The 15,595-nt window shown below is 38.3% G+C and overlaps 1 protein-coding gene across 2 annotated transcripts; it reads left to right on the top strand.

Annotated features, from left to right (window-relative positions):
- Window positions 1–2,947: 2,947 nt before the first annotated feature.
- On the top strand, window positions 2,948–13,393 carry LOC122664580 (E3 ubiquitin-protein ligase XBAT33-like). 2 transcript variants are annotated; one of them, XM_043860457.1, is made up of 11 exons: window positions 2,948–2,978; window positions 3,009–3,229; window positions 3,365–3,424; window positions 3,707–3,778; window positions 3,911–4,095; window positions 4,358–4,518; window positions 4,598–4,656; window positions 4,751–4,797; window positions 4,911–5,054; window positions 8,592–8,683; window positions 12,512–13,393. In XM_043860457.1, the coding sequence occupies exons 2-11, from the start codon at window positions 3,053–3,055 to the stop codon at window positions 13,051–13,053; spliced, it is 1,539 nt and encodes a 512-aa protein (XP_043716392.1). In that variant the 5' UTR covers window positions 2,948–2,978; window positions 3,009–3,052; the 3' UTR covers window positions 13,054–13,393. The 2 variants fall into 2 exon arrangements, with proteins under 2 accessions (XP_043716392.1, XP_043716393.1); XM_043860458.1 differs by lacking the exon at window positions 2,948–2,978 and having other exon boundaries at window positions 2,997–3,229; window positions 3,722–3,778.
- Window positions 13,394–15,595: the final 2,202 nt, after the last annotated feature.

Raw genomic sequence — 15,595 nt, 5'->3', positions numbered from 1 at the left:
AAAGAAAGTTGAACCATGATAATTAATGAACCAATGATTGTACCATACATAGAACCATATCATATTTGGTTCGATTTGGTTTAAGACTGAGTGGTCACTACCCATGCACCATGCACTTGCACCATCGGTATACAGTTGTATCTAAATTTGACAATATTTTAGGTATCTCCCCACTAAATCCATGTCAGTGTCCACTATTGTAATACGTGCCAAAAAAAATATAATAAATATTATTGGATAAATTATTAATAAAAAATAAAAATTGTTTCTAAATTAATGTTAAATTTGTTTTGGGCTTTAATCTTAGGATTGAGTTTCCCTCCACCCACAGTGAAAGGGAGGTTGGAGAGATCGAGAATGGGTATTGGAAGGGTATTTTGGAACATATCAAAACCCCATGAGGGGTTTGTGAACCCTAGGATGGGGGGTGAACCATCCTCTGTGGGTAGAGGAAAACTTTGTCCTTAATCTTATATATTGTGGATTGTAAGTTTCATCATGTTGTCACTGAAAGACACGGTGTAATTGATGTTGAAGGTCATCTTGCAAGGTAACATGGTCTATTTTGAAGGGGGGAGAGTTTTCTCTTTGGGAAAATGGCTTCTGCGTTAGTGTGGAGGGCTAATGGGGGCGCATGCTGAAGCATCAAGAGGGGTCGAATTCTACCTTCATGGGGGCCTATGTTTGGGTGTAGGAGTCACATTCTCGAACAAACTCTTTTTGTTTTCTATTTTTAAACATGGGGCATTGTTCTCTGTGTCACAACGCAGGTTGTGCCCAGACACATGGGGGTGAGCGCAATGACCACCCTGCCTCCTGAGTGACAAGCCCATGTATCTGGGCGTAACCTCCGCTACGGCACAGAGAATATTCTTCCTTTAAACATATACTATTTTCCTTTTACTTGCGGCCATTTCAGACCTTTGGTTAGGAAAGTGAAGATTTTGAAACTTACAGAAACCAATAGAAACTAAGCGACTCCTCATTATCATTAGGCACATTTGCCGAAAATGAGGGAAAGTAGTATATTAGCGCACTAATTCTACATTAGGTACTTTTTACCTGAAAAAGCAAAAAAAGAGCTCTTTTATATTAAGGCATGAAGTGAGACAAAAACAATGTGATCCGAGCTATCTATTATTTAATCAAGTCACATTGGGGAATAGTGGCGAGCCCATTAATTAAAGCCATCCTAATCCAATGTCAATCAGGTAAGTGGCCTGACTCATTTGAACCATTTTCCTTTTCTCCTAAAAATTTAGGCCAAAACAAAGGGAGTGTTTATGAAAAAAGAGGAGGGGAGATATGTTTAATCAGTATTATGATTAGGGGTATAAATGAATAGTTGAAATTTGTTTGTGTATTCATGTCCGTATCCATTTAGTATTTTTTGAATCCATTCGAAAGCTAAACGGATGCGGATACAAATAGGCTATAGCTAGCCGAAAAGCTATATTTATATGTAAATAGATAAAACATCTGATCTGAATCCGTTTAGCACTATCTGAATCTGTCCGAAAGTTAATTGGATGTGGATTCGGATATAGCACTATCCGAGCCGAATCCAATCCATTTACATGACATACTTCTTTCTTTATAGGGAAAAAGAATGATTACAAGTCAAGTGATTAGTGTGGGCTTAGACACAAATCAATGCCTTTGTACATGAAAAGAACGTCTAATCATCAATTAAAAAAAAAATCACATCCAAACTAATGCTTCCGTGTACATATTTATTTATTACCACGTTGGTGTAAAGGCACACGATCGATTAGCGTTATCTTGTCCATCATTTTATTAAGGGAGTCAATAATAAGGATTTTCATCTTCTCAGGTTTGTTGCCACTGCCTTCCATTTAAAAAAAAACATTGTGATGCAGTGCACGACACTAGAGAAAATAAATTTCCCAATAAGAAACGAGTTTGAGCTTAACTTTTCTTCTCCAATTGACTGTTTTCTAATTTGTATTTTTTGGTTTGGAATTGAGGAGCCGGATCCACAATTATGTGCCCTCGGTTAGGCAAAAAGTAAAGCGAAAATGTGGAAATAGTTGGAGGAGACGTGACCCACAGGGTCCAAACGGAGCCAAAAAGAAGAAACTGAAAGATTTCCTTATTCATACGGGAAAATAATAATAGAGAAAATTCTATTTATCCAAACACGCAATAGAGAGACTGCAGGAGAGGGGCAAAGGTATGGAGGCATTCCCGGATTCAATGTACTATCAAAATTGGGGATGAAAGGGCAATTTTGTAATTTCAATATTGAAACAAAAGCTACAATGACCGATCATGGTCCCTACTTAAAGTACCAAATGGAAACCGTGGAAGTGAAGGATTCAAGGAAAAAGGTCTGAAGAAGTGAATGAAGGGAGAGGAGAGCCACAGGGAAACGAGAACTCAAATCAGTGAGAGTATCTCTCAATGAAACAAAAAAGATTCAAACTTAAAAGCTGAACTGCCGCTCTCCCAATTCTGTTCCCGTCCCCTTCTTTATATCGTTTTATGTTTTCGACTTTTACGGCTTTTCTCTTTGATTTTTTCCTGCAACTCTGAAGATTAACAGAAAAAAGAACAGAAACACTGGAAGTGAACGATAACAACTTATTACCGACCAGAGAGAAACTGACTCCAATACCAGGAAATGGTTGCACGGGTAATCCCACTATTCGCCACGTCAGATCTCCTCTCCCCCAATTCTGTGTCTCTCTTTTCCTGATTCAAGAAAAGAGAAAATCCTTGCATGTTTATATGTATTGCCCTTTTTTTCTTTTGTCCTCTTTTTGGGTTTCCCTTTTGGATTCCTTGTAACAGTGAGAGAGCTCACGCGTCCTCTGCCACTCTCTCTCTCTCTCTCTTTTCCTTCTTTTTGGCCTTTCCCCCTTCCTCCCCTTCTGTTTTAGTGAAGTCTGTTTCGACCTTTCGGTAGCTAGCTTTGTCTGCGTGCGCGCTCGTGAAATGACTGCTTAAGTAGAGGAGAAAGAAGAAGGGGGGGGGGAGAAGTAGAGGTAGAGGAAGAAGAGATTACTGTAACAGAGGAGACGAGAAGAGAATGGGGAATTCGTTTGGATGCTCAGCGTCAGGGGAGAGATTGGTGTCGGCAGCGAGGGATGGGGATTTGGTGGAAGCAAAGATGCTGCTGGAGTTCAACCCTTGCCTCGCCAAGTACTCCACCTTCGGCGGCCTTAACTCTCCTCTCCACTTCGCTGCTGCTAAAGGCCACAACGAGGTAACTTTACTCACTACTTTCTCTTCTTTCTCGAGTTCTGATCTCTTTACCGTTGGATCTCTTGCTTTGCTGTCCATGTATATCTGCTTTTATGTCTCACTTATCATCCATTCATTTGCTATACTATTTCTCAAGATTGTTGCTTTGTTGCTCGAGAATGGTGCCGACGTCAACTCCAGGAATTACTGCGGCCAGGTATCTTGTGGTTTTTTTTTTTTTTTTTCTTAGTCTACTTCTCTGGTTATGTTTTATTTTATTTAATTTGTGATCTTCCGAGCATACGGTCACTGCCGCTATTTCGGATTGATTTATTTCTCTGATCGTTGATTTGCCAAACCCTATGTGATTCTTATCTTAATCACATTATAATTCAAAGGGTGATATCAAATTATAGTTCAATTGCGCAGCTAATCGATTCATCCTTATTGGATCTAATCACCGAGTGGTTTTGTTCTTCTTCTTTTTGGGGTATCAAAGACGGCTTTGATGCAGGCTTGCCGGTATGGGCACTGGGAAGTTGCACAGACACTTCTGCTGTTCAGAAGCAATGTGAGTCGTCTTCTTTTGTTTTAGTCCTTCCTGTCTTAGTCACCTTGCCAATCTACTTGTGATGAATTCCTCCTTTTTTGTCCCCCACCAAATCATTTAACTTAATTTTTGTATTACTATTTATTTATTCAGGTTACTAGAGCAGACTACCTCAGCGGGCGGACAGCACTGCACTTTGCAGCTGTAAATGGGCATGTTAGATGTATAAGACTCCTTGTGGCGGATTTCATCCCTAGCGTTCCCTATGAAGTTATCAGTGCTCAGGCCAATGGCGACAGGGGGGATGGTTCAAAATTGAGGACCAAATACGACCAACCGTATGTGGTTTGTTTCCAATCTGTTTCTCGTCATTCTTTCATAGTCTAACTCATAAACATATGCTTCTGATGCAAAACTCTTCACAAAGGCTGGGTGACCTTTCTTGAATTTCGTTTTGTTTGTCTCGTAATCTGCCACAATAAGCTTGTTTTTGTGTCCTTTTGTAGAGATACTGATTGCTATAAAACCTAATTCTCTGTTCTTTCTTTTTTCATTGTCTCCTACAATATCATTTTGACCAGTTATATATGTTGAATGCAGTGCACTATCCAAGTTTGTGAACAAGGCTGCAGACGGTGGTATAACTGCTCTTCATATGGCTGCCCTGAATGGATATTCGGATTGTGTACAGCTGCTACTTGACATTAATGCAAATGTCTCAGCTGTAACATTTCACTATGGAACATCAATGGATTTGATAGGTATTCTGTTGTTTCTGATTGAATTTCACCTTTGTTGGTTGATTTTCTTCGTTATCTCATTGCGTTGAATTCTTTGTAGGAGCTGGAAGCACTCCTTTGCACTATGCTGCTTGTGGAGGAAACCTAAAATGCTGTCAGGTGAGAATTACTTTTCACGCTAGTACTATTCTGGACCCAATCTTCTCTCCTGAATTTGGAAACAATTATTTGTCCTGTGTTTCCTTTCTGTCAGATCCTTCTTTCAAGAGGTGCTAGCCGGTTGACATTGAACTGCAACGGGTAACATGTCTTAGACCAAATGTACTTCTAGTGGGTAGTCTTAAGCTGCATATTTGACCTCTTCTCTTCTTGTAAATGTACCATCCTTAACAAGACTTTGTGTTTTCTATCAGGTGGCTGCCACTGGATGTTGCGAAGATATGGAGTCGTCATTTACTTGAACCACTTTTGACACCCAATTCTCAGTTGATAGTACCAACATTTCCTCCATCTAATTATCTTTCTCTGCCTCTCATGAGTGTTCTTAATATAGCAAGGTATTCTCATTCTATCACTCTCTTTATTGATTTTCACAAGGTTTCAGAAGATTTTCTATGTATATAAAAGAGAAATGAGAAAATTCGTTACAATCTTGTAATGGAAGAAATGATTTAACTCCTATGAAAACACAAAGTCCATGTGAGCTTATTCCTGGAACTTTCGAAACATATAGAACTTGTCATCTAAAAAAAATAAAAAAACTCAGCGGTACTCTATCAAGTACAAACGCAGGGGAAGAACCAAGGATAAAGAATTTGGTGCCGACCTAGGTTTCGACCAGCTAGAAACCGAAATTTGGTCAAAACTGGTTGAATCCTGACATTTTTTGGATAAAACTCGACATGTGATGGGCTGGTCAAAATTGGTCGAAACTAACGAAACGGGGTAGGTTGAAATTGGTCGAAATTTGATATTTTTTGGTTGAAACTGGTCGAAACCAGTCTAAATTTGGTATTTTAAAATCTCCCCTAGGGTTTCGTCTTGGTCAGCTGCGAAATCAAGTTGTCTCACCAGTTTTGACCGAGATTTGTTTCCATGAGAAGAACCAGACCAAAAAATCCTTGCGGTTCTGGTTTGAATGAGTTTTTTCTGATTCAGAACTGAATTGTGTTTCAGTCCGGGTGGTTCACCCAAATCCTGGGGTATAGATTAGGACTTTATTTTTCAGTATTTTATTCTTATTATGTTTCCTGTTAAGGCCGGAATACTTGTTATAAATTCCAGGTTTGTTTGAAATCTTTTAAGTAGAGTCCTAGTCAGTCCAGGTCACTCCTATTGTAGTTGCCCAAGAGCGAGTTTCCTAAGTTTAGTTTACTCTGTTCATTTAAGTTGAGTCCTAGTCAGTCCAGGTCACTCCTATTGTTGTTGCCCAAGAGGGAGCTTCCTAAGTTTAGTTTACTCTGTGTTTTTCCTTCACAGCTTAGGATTGGCCTAGACCTTTCCTTGTTAAGTCTAAACGGTCCATTGTTCAAGTTATAAATAAATGTAAGGCATTACAGCCTCCCGCACGATTTATTGATGGATGGAATTGGATTTTGCCTTCGATGTTCTGTGAGATTCAGAATAGGTTTGCTGTGAGATGTACTGACAGCCTTTGTGGGATGTCTAGGTAGGCTGGTGGGGTACTTGGCTTTGTTTTTTGTTCTTAAATTTCAGATTTAAACTCAGTCACTCATTGTTAGGTCCTGTTTCAGAATCAGTATTCAAAATCCAGTTTTTACATTGATTTCCAGTAATCATTATCTCAGTTGGATTTTTACCTTCAATTTTTATTCTGATTTCAAGTTTTGATTACTGATTGCCATTATAATTTCAGACCACCACTTATCTGCCAATTCAGATCATTGTTATTGCTAGTTTAAGATCTCTGAATTTGCTGATATTGATTGCTGTTCTGAAACCCTTTTCTAGAATCCTACCCTTAGTTGGATTGGACCATTTTTTCAGATCTGAGTCAAACTTTGAGAAGTTACTCTCCTCTCATATTCTGACTTTGAACCAGTATTTGAGTCCATTCTGAATAATGCAGTTACATGCTGGATTAAGTAGGGGTTGTTTTTGAAATTTCTTTTCATTTATTTAATTCAAGTTGATAGAGTTGTAGGATATATATTATTTTCTTTTAGTTGTCGTAATTTAGAATTCAGTAGAGTTTGAAATTTCAGTTATGGAGTTTGAATAGGTTTGGTTTCTTGTGTACAAATCTTTAAATAGATGCATGTAGTCCATCCTTGGACAGATTATTTCTTTCTTTGATTTTCTGTATCACCTTGCTTCTTTCCTCCTTGGTTCTAAGTCCAATAGAACTGAAACAGTGGGAGATCATTCCCCTCCCAAAAAGATTCAAACCATGATTCCTGGTCCATACAATTCTCCCTACTGTTGCATCTTCCCAACCTGCCCTGTTTTGTGATTATGTTGGACCAGTCCCGGTTGAACCTCTCCATTCTTATCTAAACGACAGTTCACGGTTCCAGGTTTGAATCAGCCCATTAAGTCTATGCGACCCCATTGGTTGAGTTACAGATCATTATGATTAGGATTTCAAGGCTGCAGTTCAATTTCTGTTTTTGAGTTCTACCGTGAGTGGTGAGCCTCTTGATATCGAGAGGTAGAAGAAGACCTTAAACTTGTCTAAATTATAATTATGGACACTATAGTGCATTTAGCCATTTACATAAAAGCCCTTATATATCTGGTGCCCTTTTATTTTATTCGCCAATCCACTTCAATTACTTAAAATTCCCTTATTTTACAAAGTGTTAACTTTGTTCAATATTCAAAGACCAGATTGGTCTTCTCCATTGGAATTAATTACCATTCTGCCACGGAGTCTTTTGCTCTTTCCTAAACTACTACAGAAATTGCAAAAATGCCATGACCTTTAATTGTTGAACCTTTTATTACTTGGGTGGGCCCAAAGCTACCCATTATCAGGGTATCAAATCACTGATTCTTTGATTTTCTGATATTAAATTTCTCCTAAAAATCTGTTTTTTTACTTGATTGCGATTCTGATTTTCTTCTGGATTTCTGAACCTATCAGCCATAGGTTACTAGATACCCATCAATTTGTCACCATTAAAAAAAAATACTATTCTTCAAGTAAAAATGTAAACTTATCCTACTTACTCTGATACTGACTATAAATAGCAGTATTACCTTAAAAATGCCATGGGTGTGATGCATCAACCTCTAAAAACCATGTCCTGAGCTGTTAGTGCTTTGTTCTTTGAGAGGAGGTGTTAGTAATTCATGCATGTTTTGATTCTCAGTATGCCATACTTTTCTTGTAAACTGCATCAAGACTCTAACTCCAAAAGTATGCTGTGAGAATTCAATCTCATGTCCTTCTGTCTAAAGTCTCTGCTCTGTTTGATACCAAAGATTTTCCCTGTAACACAACTAGTTGGCCTTGTTGCTTAGTTTTGTGAGTGATCTTGTATAATATCACTAATTCAGTTTAACTATTTAGGATCTGCTATGAAAAGTGAAATGGAAATTCAACATTATATATGTAATTTTTCCAGTTGTCACAAAATGATTCTAATTATTCAGGTTAGGATTTCTTAGAACTCGGTTTTTGTACCGTATAACACTTTAATAATCCAAGGGTCTACAGTGCTGTTGTTTGGCTGAGGAATCAGTTAATACTTGGAAGTTGGAACATTTTCCATCGTAGATCTTTTGCGGTAAAACCATGTGTGCTAAATTTGCTAGTTGATATATAATCTCATAATTAGTTACTTGCAAATTAATCATAACAATCATGCTATGACGTGCCAGTAATATTTTGTTTATTTTGTATTCTATACTTCACAAGAATTATTTATTAAATTAAAAGGTTTCTTCAGTTTTCTATTACAACCCAACATTTATTCACTCTTGAAGATATTGGATGATGGTAGTCTATATACCAAGACCCCTGTTGTTTTAGAAGCAAATTTGAAGGAACTTTGTACATTGTCGAGCGTTTAAAAGACAGCTTTATGAGAATTCCTCAATTGTGGTTAGCTCATGATGCTTCTCTGCAGAGAATGTGGATTGCAATCTTCAGTAATTACATCTGATGACAATGATACTTGTGCTGTCTGCCTGGAGCGAGCATGTAGCGTAGCTGCTGAAGGTCCATTTCTTTCTTTTCCTATGCATTTCTTGCAATATATTTGTTAGTTATTTCCTTTTCTCAAGGTTGCCCTTTCTTGCCTACCGCAGTGATTGCTAATTTAGTTATAGTCACATTCCTAAAATGACACTTCACAAGCTTGAAAAACGCTACTTAACATATCTAAACAACATCTGTAGGGATGGTAATATGTGGTCATTGTATTATGCTGGTAATTCAAGGGAGACCATTCAGGCGATTGACCAAAAAAACAAAAGGGGGAAAAAAACAAGGTTGGGGTACTGTTTAGATTTCCTCATCTCTATCATTTGGAATAGAATTTTGTAACAAGTTAAATTTGAAGTCTGAGCAACTGAGGTTGTCTCACCAAATTGTATGTCTGATGATCAAGAATGAAAAAATGAAGCTATTGCCCTTGTTAAATCAAAATCTTGGAATGTATAGCAGTCAAAAGATAAACAGAGAAGAAGAAGCAACCAATTACGAATTAGTGGACCAGCAACAAAAAATTTAGAAGAAGAATGTAATCTATAGAAGATTTCCCTGAGCTGATGGTGGTTTAATGTGACTTACTGGAATATAACCATAAAAATGGTCTAGGTTTCTCCATATTATGGTTGCTATCTCAACACAATGACCTCCACTATTTGGGCTATCCCTGAATTCAGATTCCCAAGGGTTCGCGATGCAGAATAGGTTAGAGCATCTAGATTTGGTCTGTTTAGGGTAGGGATTAGGTTACCTCTGAAAATCTCTAAGCATGTATCTATTCCCCTTGATCCTTGGATTTATCTGATCACATTCCCCCCAACAAATTGCAGACTCTCTCCCATAGGATGCAACACTGATCTCTGGATGAGATAGTCAATTATGATATGAAGATATCCTTAACGTTTTGAGTCATCCCCAATCAACTTCTAGTGTTGGGTAGGAGTTGCCAAAGTTTTCTCTGAAAAAACACCGTTCAGCTTTTCAGCTCTCCTTCCAAAACCCTCTTGGGCCCTTGGCCTTTAGTGCACCTTAGACGGAACTCTCCTTCCATACTTGAAGACATAGACTGTTTCATTTCCTTTCAAGTCTTGAAAAGAGGGAGCAAATGATTCTTTGATCCCTCATTTGAAAAAGTTTGGTTGATAGGTGGTTCTGTAATGGACAAGTCAGTTTGTCTTTGGTGTAATTCATCCAAATTTCACTCCCCTCTCACACCATCCATCTCCCACATTTTCATCATCTCCTTGGCAACCTCACCAAGAAGGCTGGTTTCTCTAAACACTTTCTAAACACTGATCTCTAGATGAGATGGTCAATTTTGATATGAAAATATCCTTAACGTTTTGAGTCATCACCCAATCAATTTCTTGTGTTTGGATAGGAGTTGCAAAAGATTCTCTGAAAAAACACCTTTCAGCTTTTCAGACCTCCTTCCAAAACCCTCTTGGGCCATCCTTTAGTGCACCTTAGATGGAACTCTCCTTAATGTAAGACTAAATTAGGTTGATTTAGTCCCAAGAAAACCCACAAATCCAAAATAGAAACAAGAGGCAGAATTAGAAAGTTTGTGAAATCAACCAAACCAGCCAAAGGAATTCTCCCAGCTTTGGATCAAATGATTCACATGAACAGTGTTTTAGCCTCTTTTTCTTCATGTTTTGATCTACATCGCTCCTCCCATACTTGAAGACATAGATTGTTTCATTTCCTTTTAAGTCTCTTGAAAAGAGGGTGCAAATGATTCTTTGATCCCTCATCTGAAAAAGTTTGGTTGATAGGTGGTTCTGTAATGGACAAGTCAGTTTGTCTTTGGTGTAATTCACCCAAATTTCACTCCCCTCTCATACCATTCATCTCCCATGTTTTCATCATCTCCTTGGCAACCTCACCAAGAAGGCTGGTTTCTCTAAACACTTTCTAGGAGCTCATGGTTCCTCTTTGGTCCTAATTACCGTGGCAAACCCAATGCTTCTAATCTTTCTCAAGAAAGCTTCTTGCTCATAGTGTAAGTGCCAAAGCCATTTCCATGACATTGCCTTGATCATAGATTTCATATCTATCAACCTAAGCCCTCCAATTCACTTTCACTACCTTCATTCCATTGACTAGGTGGAACCTTTTCTTCTCCAGCCCACAAATTTCTTTTTAGCTCTCCAAGCCAAGGATTTAGGGATCAGAGCTTGGGATTGGATCTGCCCTTGCTGATATTTGCCGATTCATGAGGGGATAATCAGCGAGACTTGTGGTATTAGCTGGATCAGTCCGGGCTGATCCTGAATTAACTCGGCCGATATGATATTGCTCCCTCAATCTATATGCTTCAAGCCCTCCATTTTTATTTTTATTTTTTGGTTTTTTTTATATAAATTGATGAATACAGCGCTTTAATATTGGAAAGCACGGATATTGGCTTTCGTCGTAGCAAATGTAAAAATACACCAAAGGGTTTGTGATGCAGTAGTGGAAGCAGGGTTGGACCGACACGGCTAGGTTTGGAAACACAATGCCAAACGGAACCGGCCCAACCTGAGATTTTGGACAGGGGTTAATTAGCTACTTGGAGATATCTTTGTAATTGCATTCTCTTTTGGTAGGAGTTAGCTATGTGTAGGAGAATGGGAGATTTGATTCAGTTTCCTTGATAAGATTAGTTTCTATTTTCTGTCAGAGTTTTTATTTGTTTAAATACATGTAACCTACAAAGGAAACATATTGAAGAAAATATTGAATTAAGAGTTTTGAGTCGTTGGTGGTTACTGTACTGTGGCGTGGCTGTGTCGGTGGCTTCTTCTTCCTTTTTTCTATTCCTCCTCCAGATTTCCTTTGCTCAGGTGCGATACACTTTCTCCTTGATGTTATTCTTACTTCCCTTCCCTCCTTCTGGTAAGCTCAGCTCCCTCTTTCCATTACTTTTCTTATTTCTTGTCATTGCTGACTCTCTTCTCTTTCTTCTAAGTTTTGTCCTCACGTATACCCTGTTCTGGGCGTGAATCTGGGATCAGCAAGAGAGACATTGATCTCTCTCGTACCTTCCCCATTCTCTTACCAACTTGACGGTTAGGTTAAATACATCTGGGCGACCATACCTGCAAAATCCCTGCTCAAAATCCTGCTGGAAGAAAGAGGTCCAAACCAGAACCCAGCACCATGGAACTAAATCTCGGTCGAAACCACAGGTTTGGATAAAGATATCTCGGTTTTGCAGGTTTCTGAGACGAGTTGGCCAGGTACTTGAAAAAAATGCATGATTTCGACCAGTTTCGACTGGTTTCAACTGAGATGTTGGTAATTTCGCAAGTTTCGACACTTACGCCCATTGAAACTTGGGAAAGCCTGGCTCGAAACCAGTACAGATACTTATGTATGCAAGAAACCAGGACAAGCACTTATTTATACTTAAAATATTATTCATAAATAAGCAAAACACCCCCTATTTGAATCCAATAAAAATAGATAAAAAATCAAATTCCTAGAGGATAAAAAGTCAACCCCTCACACTATTCAACAACAAAAAGAAAAGAAAATAAAAATAGCTGAAGCCTAAAGTTATTAGAAGATCTCTCTCTCCTTGGGTGGGTTCTCTTTGGAGCCCGATACAAGGATCTTTTTTTTTTTTTTTTTAAATGATGTAGGGTGATGTTGGCAAATCTTTCCTGAGCTTTCCTGATGTCCCTTGTAACTCCTGTTTTTTAATTCTTGGTATTCTGATAACATTCGATGTCTTTAAATGAATTTCTGGTTCTGAAACATGACATAACTCATGTTGACTGAACAGGATATAGTACCGTTGTCATGATCATTATCTTTTTTTTTTTTGGGGGCGTGTTTTTTTTTCAGGTTGTGGACATGAGCTCTGCGTTAGGTGTGCACTCTATCTCTGCTCAACCAGCAACATCCCTTCTGAAATGGTTGGTCCACCAGGATCCATTCCATGTCCACTGTGTAGACATGGCATAATATCTTTTGTCAAATTGCCTGATTCCCCAGCGAAGGAGCTCAAAGTACATCTTTCTCTTGGCCTCTGTACCCCATGCATGCTACACCGATGTGATCCAGACATGCCTACATCAGCCTGGAGACCTGAGATACGCAAGAATCGTGTTGCCTCAATCTCTTCAGATCTTCTATGCCCTGTCTCCTGTAGTCCATTCCCATCTGTTGCAATTCCTTTGTGCACATGCGACGATTGTCCATGCCCATCTCTGGAACCCCAGGAAGGAGAAACAAGAGAGGAATCTTCTGCTGACACACAAGGCACATCAGTCGAGGAAGTTAAAATGGAAGGAACTAGACTTGTGAAAGCTAGTTGTTCAAGTATTTTCTGGAGCAGAAGAAGCTGCCACAGGGAACATCTGTGCAATTCAGAAATAAATGCTTGATTTGTATAGTGGAGAACCCTGCTTGTAGAAAGCTAGAGTGTTGGTAAGAAACAGATGCACAGGTGCATGGTTTTGGTCTTGATCTGCAGCCGTGGTGGATAGTCATTCTGTCTATGCTTGTTTCACCGCTGCCAACTTCATTTAAATAGAAACATGGTGATATCATTGACCACATGGAGCTGGAACTTGAAGAGTCTTTGAAAGATCTTTGATGATGGATTTGTGATCTCTGTATGTCTTGAACATAAGACATGTAACTGGATGAAAATGAAAGTGAGGGATATGGGTTACTTTTCGGTTATAGCAATGATACAGACATTTCTATTCATTTTTCCTCAGATCTTTCTTCTTATTTTATTTATGGCTTTGGTTCAGCAGTTTGGCTCAAGTTTTTTTTTTGATAGCACCAAGGGGGATCGAAGGGTGGGGATACTAGGTGAGGGTAGGGGGTTTCGAAACCAAGACCTCCTGGCAGGACTGGGCTCAACTGCACCAGCCCCCAACCGGTTGTGCTAGGCAGCGCCGCAGCCGTCCTCCAGTTCGGCTCAAGTTGGCCTTGAGAGGCTTATACAAGATTTATCTCTGTGCCGAAAGAATATAAACTCAAAAGGTGCAAACCAAGGTTATTAAAATCGGACTCAGAGGTCCAATCGGTCTAAAAAACCCTAGATTTGGATTGGCGTTCAGATTTGAAAACTCAGTGATTTGGTGACCAAAGCCCTAGAAATTGCCGCCTCGAATTGCTTAGAATCAGAATTGGCCGATTCCAATTTAATCAACGGCCGATCCCAATCCAAATTTTGAAACAGTGGTGCAAACTTAGCTGAATGGTATAAAGCCTAAAGAATGTTGTGTGTTTGGCATTCATCTTTTTAATAAAATTTGAACTAGCATCTCTACGAGTGGGCCCAGTCATGGGGAAAATTTCAGTACTTTCACATGGTCTTCTACTCTAGACTAGGTGTGGAATACTTTAAGACTCTCAATCAAACCGAAATTGAATCGAGCTGAATTGTTTAATAAATTATTCGAATTTAGTTTTAAAATTGAGACCATTTAGTTAAACTACATAAATAAAATCTAACCATTTAAACTATTAGTAGTCATTTAAATTGATTAATAATACATAACAAGTAAAGTCACTCTTGGTTAGATTGTTAGAATGCACAATTATGAGGAGAATAAACAAATCCTACTAAAAAAATAAGAGACATTCAAATCTTTTGAATAAAAAAAAAGAAATATATAAACAACTATAAATTAAAAAAAAATGTATATAACAATAACCAATACAATTTAATGTTTAGTTTACATCAAATTCAATAAAAAATTAGAAGAGAAAGATGCTGCTTGAGTAAAAAAAATAAAAAACCTAATAATACTGTTTAAAACCAAAACTATTTTTGATTTACCTAAAAATCTTGCATTGGATCAAATCGAGCTGTATATGTTGAAATCGAACCGTTTAACACCTTAGGAGATACTGAGTTGGTAATTCACTTAGAGTGATTGCAAACGGTACCTCTACACCGTAAAGTCAAAGGTGTCAATCAGTTCGATTTCAATTATTCGGTTCAGTTTTGGTTTGGTTCAAGATATACTAGGTGGAAATCAAAATCGAATCAAAACCAAATAAGAGTATGTTTTCAAATCAAAACCAAATCGGCTTGGTTTGGTTTTGGTTCATTTTTTATTTATTCAATTCACTATTCGATTTTGCCCTGTTTGTAATTGGTTTGGGCTTTATCTTAGGTGTTTGGGTCAACTTTTACATCTTCACCCAAAAAAAAAAAAAAAAAAAACCCCTTATTTTTTAGATTATAATTAATCAAAAAATTTCCAAACATTTAAAAGAAATAAAAACTTATCATCCAAATAAACATCCAAAGATATAGGGAAAATATCATCCCCCTCCCCTCTAAGTTTGCTTAATATCAACCCAGTACCCAAGTTTTCAAAAATGATAATTCCCTCTCCTACTTTATAAAGATTCTATCAACCATACCCTAACCGTTAAAAACTGCCATTAATTGATGACATAGACAGGCCCAATTTACCTAAAACCCCAGAGTACCCTTAATTTATTTCAATTCCATTTTTACCCCTCCAAAAGGGGTCTTCTTCTTTTTTTATTTCCGCCATTGACGATCTGCAACCTTTCTCTTCCAGGCCATTGACAATCTACAACCTTCCTTCGCCATTGACGACCTGCAAGGTATCTAGAACTACAAGCTTCCGCCATTCACTGTAATTGTTTTCTTCCGCCAGCATCACCATCACCACCACCACTGTCTGAAGAGGGGTTGATGAGATTTGGTGGAGGGGTTTTTGTTTGCAGAGGAACTACACTATCAGTCCCTATGGAAGGAGGATTACAGTCGAGATCCAGGTAAGGATCCATGTCCGAGAAGAAATAATCTCCAGATTTCAAATCTTGAGCTTCAATGAGTTTATTTGGGTTAGGGTTTGGTAAAAGCTAAGAAGCGGATTCAGCTTCTTCTCCGTCACCGTCGGCATCGCTGAGATCATCGTCATCGTCATC

Source organism: Telopea speciosissima, chromosome 6, assembly GCF_018873765.1.
Source record: "Telopea speciosissima isolate NSW1024214 ecotype Mountain lineage chromosome 6, Tspe_v1, whole genome shotgun sequence".
Taxonomy (NCBI): domain Eukaryota; kingdom Viridiplantae; phylum Streptophyta; class Magnoliopsida; order Proteales; family Proteaceae; genus Telopea; species Telopea speciosissima.
Note: the sequence above shows the minus strand (reverse complement) of the source record. Positions and strands in the feature narration are given on the sequence as shown.

What these genes read in the sequence shown, in the direction of transcription:
- LOC122664580 (XM_043860457.1), top strand. Translation starts at nt 3,053, where the DNA reads ATGGGGAATTCGTTTGGATGCTCAGCGTCAGGGGAGAGATTGGTGTCG. An exon ending in AGGACCAAATACGACCAACC is followed by an intron (nt 4,096 to 4,357) that starts GTATGTGGTTTG and finishes TGTTGAATGCAG; the next exon opens with TGCACTATCCAAGTTTGTGA. An exon ending in AGTGTTCTTAATATAGCAAG is followed by an intron (nt 5,055 to 8,591) that starts GTATTCTCATTC and finishes GCTTCTCTGCAG; the next exon opens with AGAATGTGGATTGCAATCTT.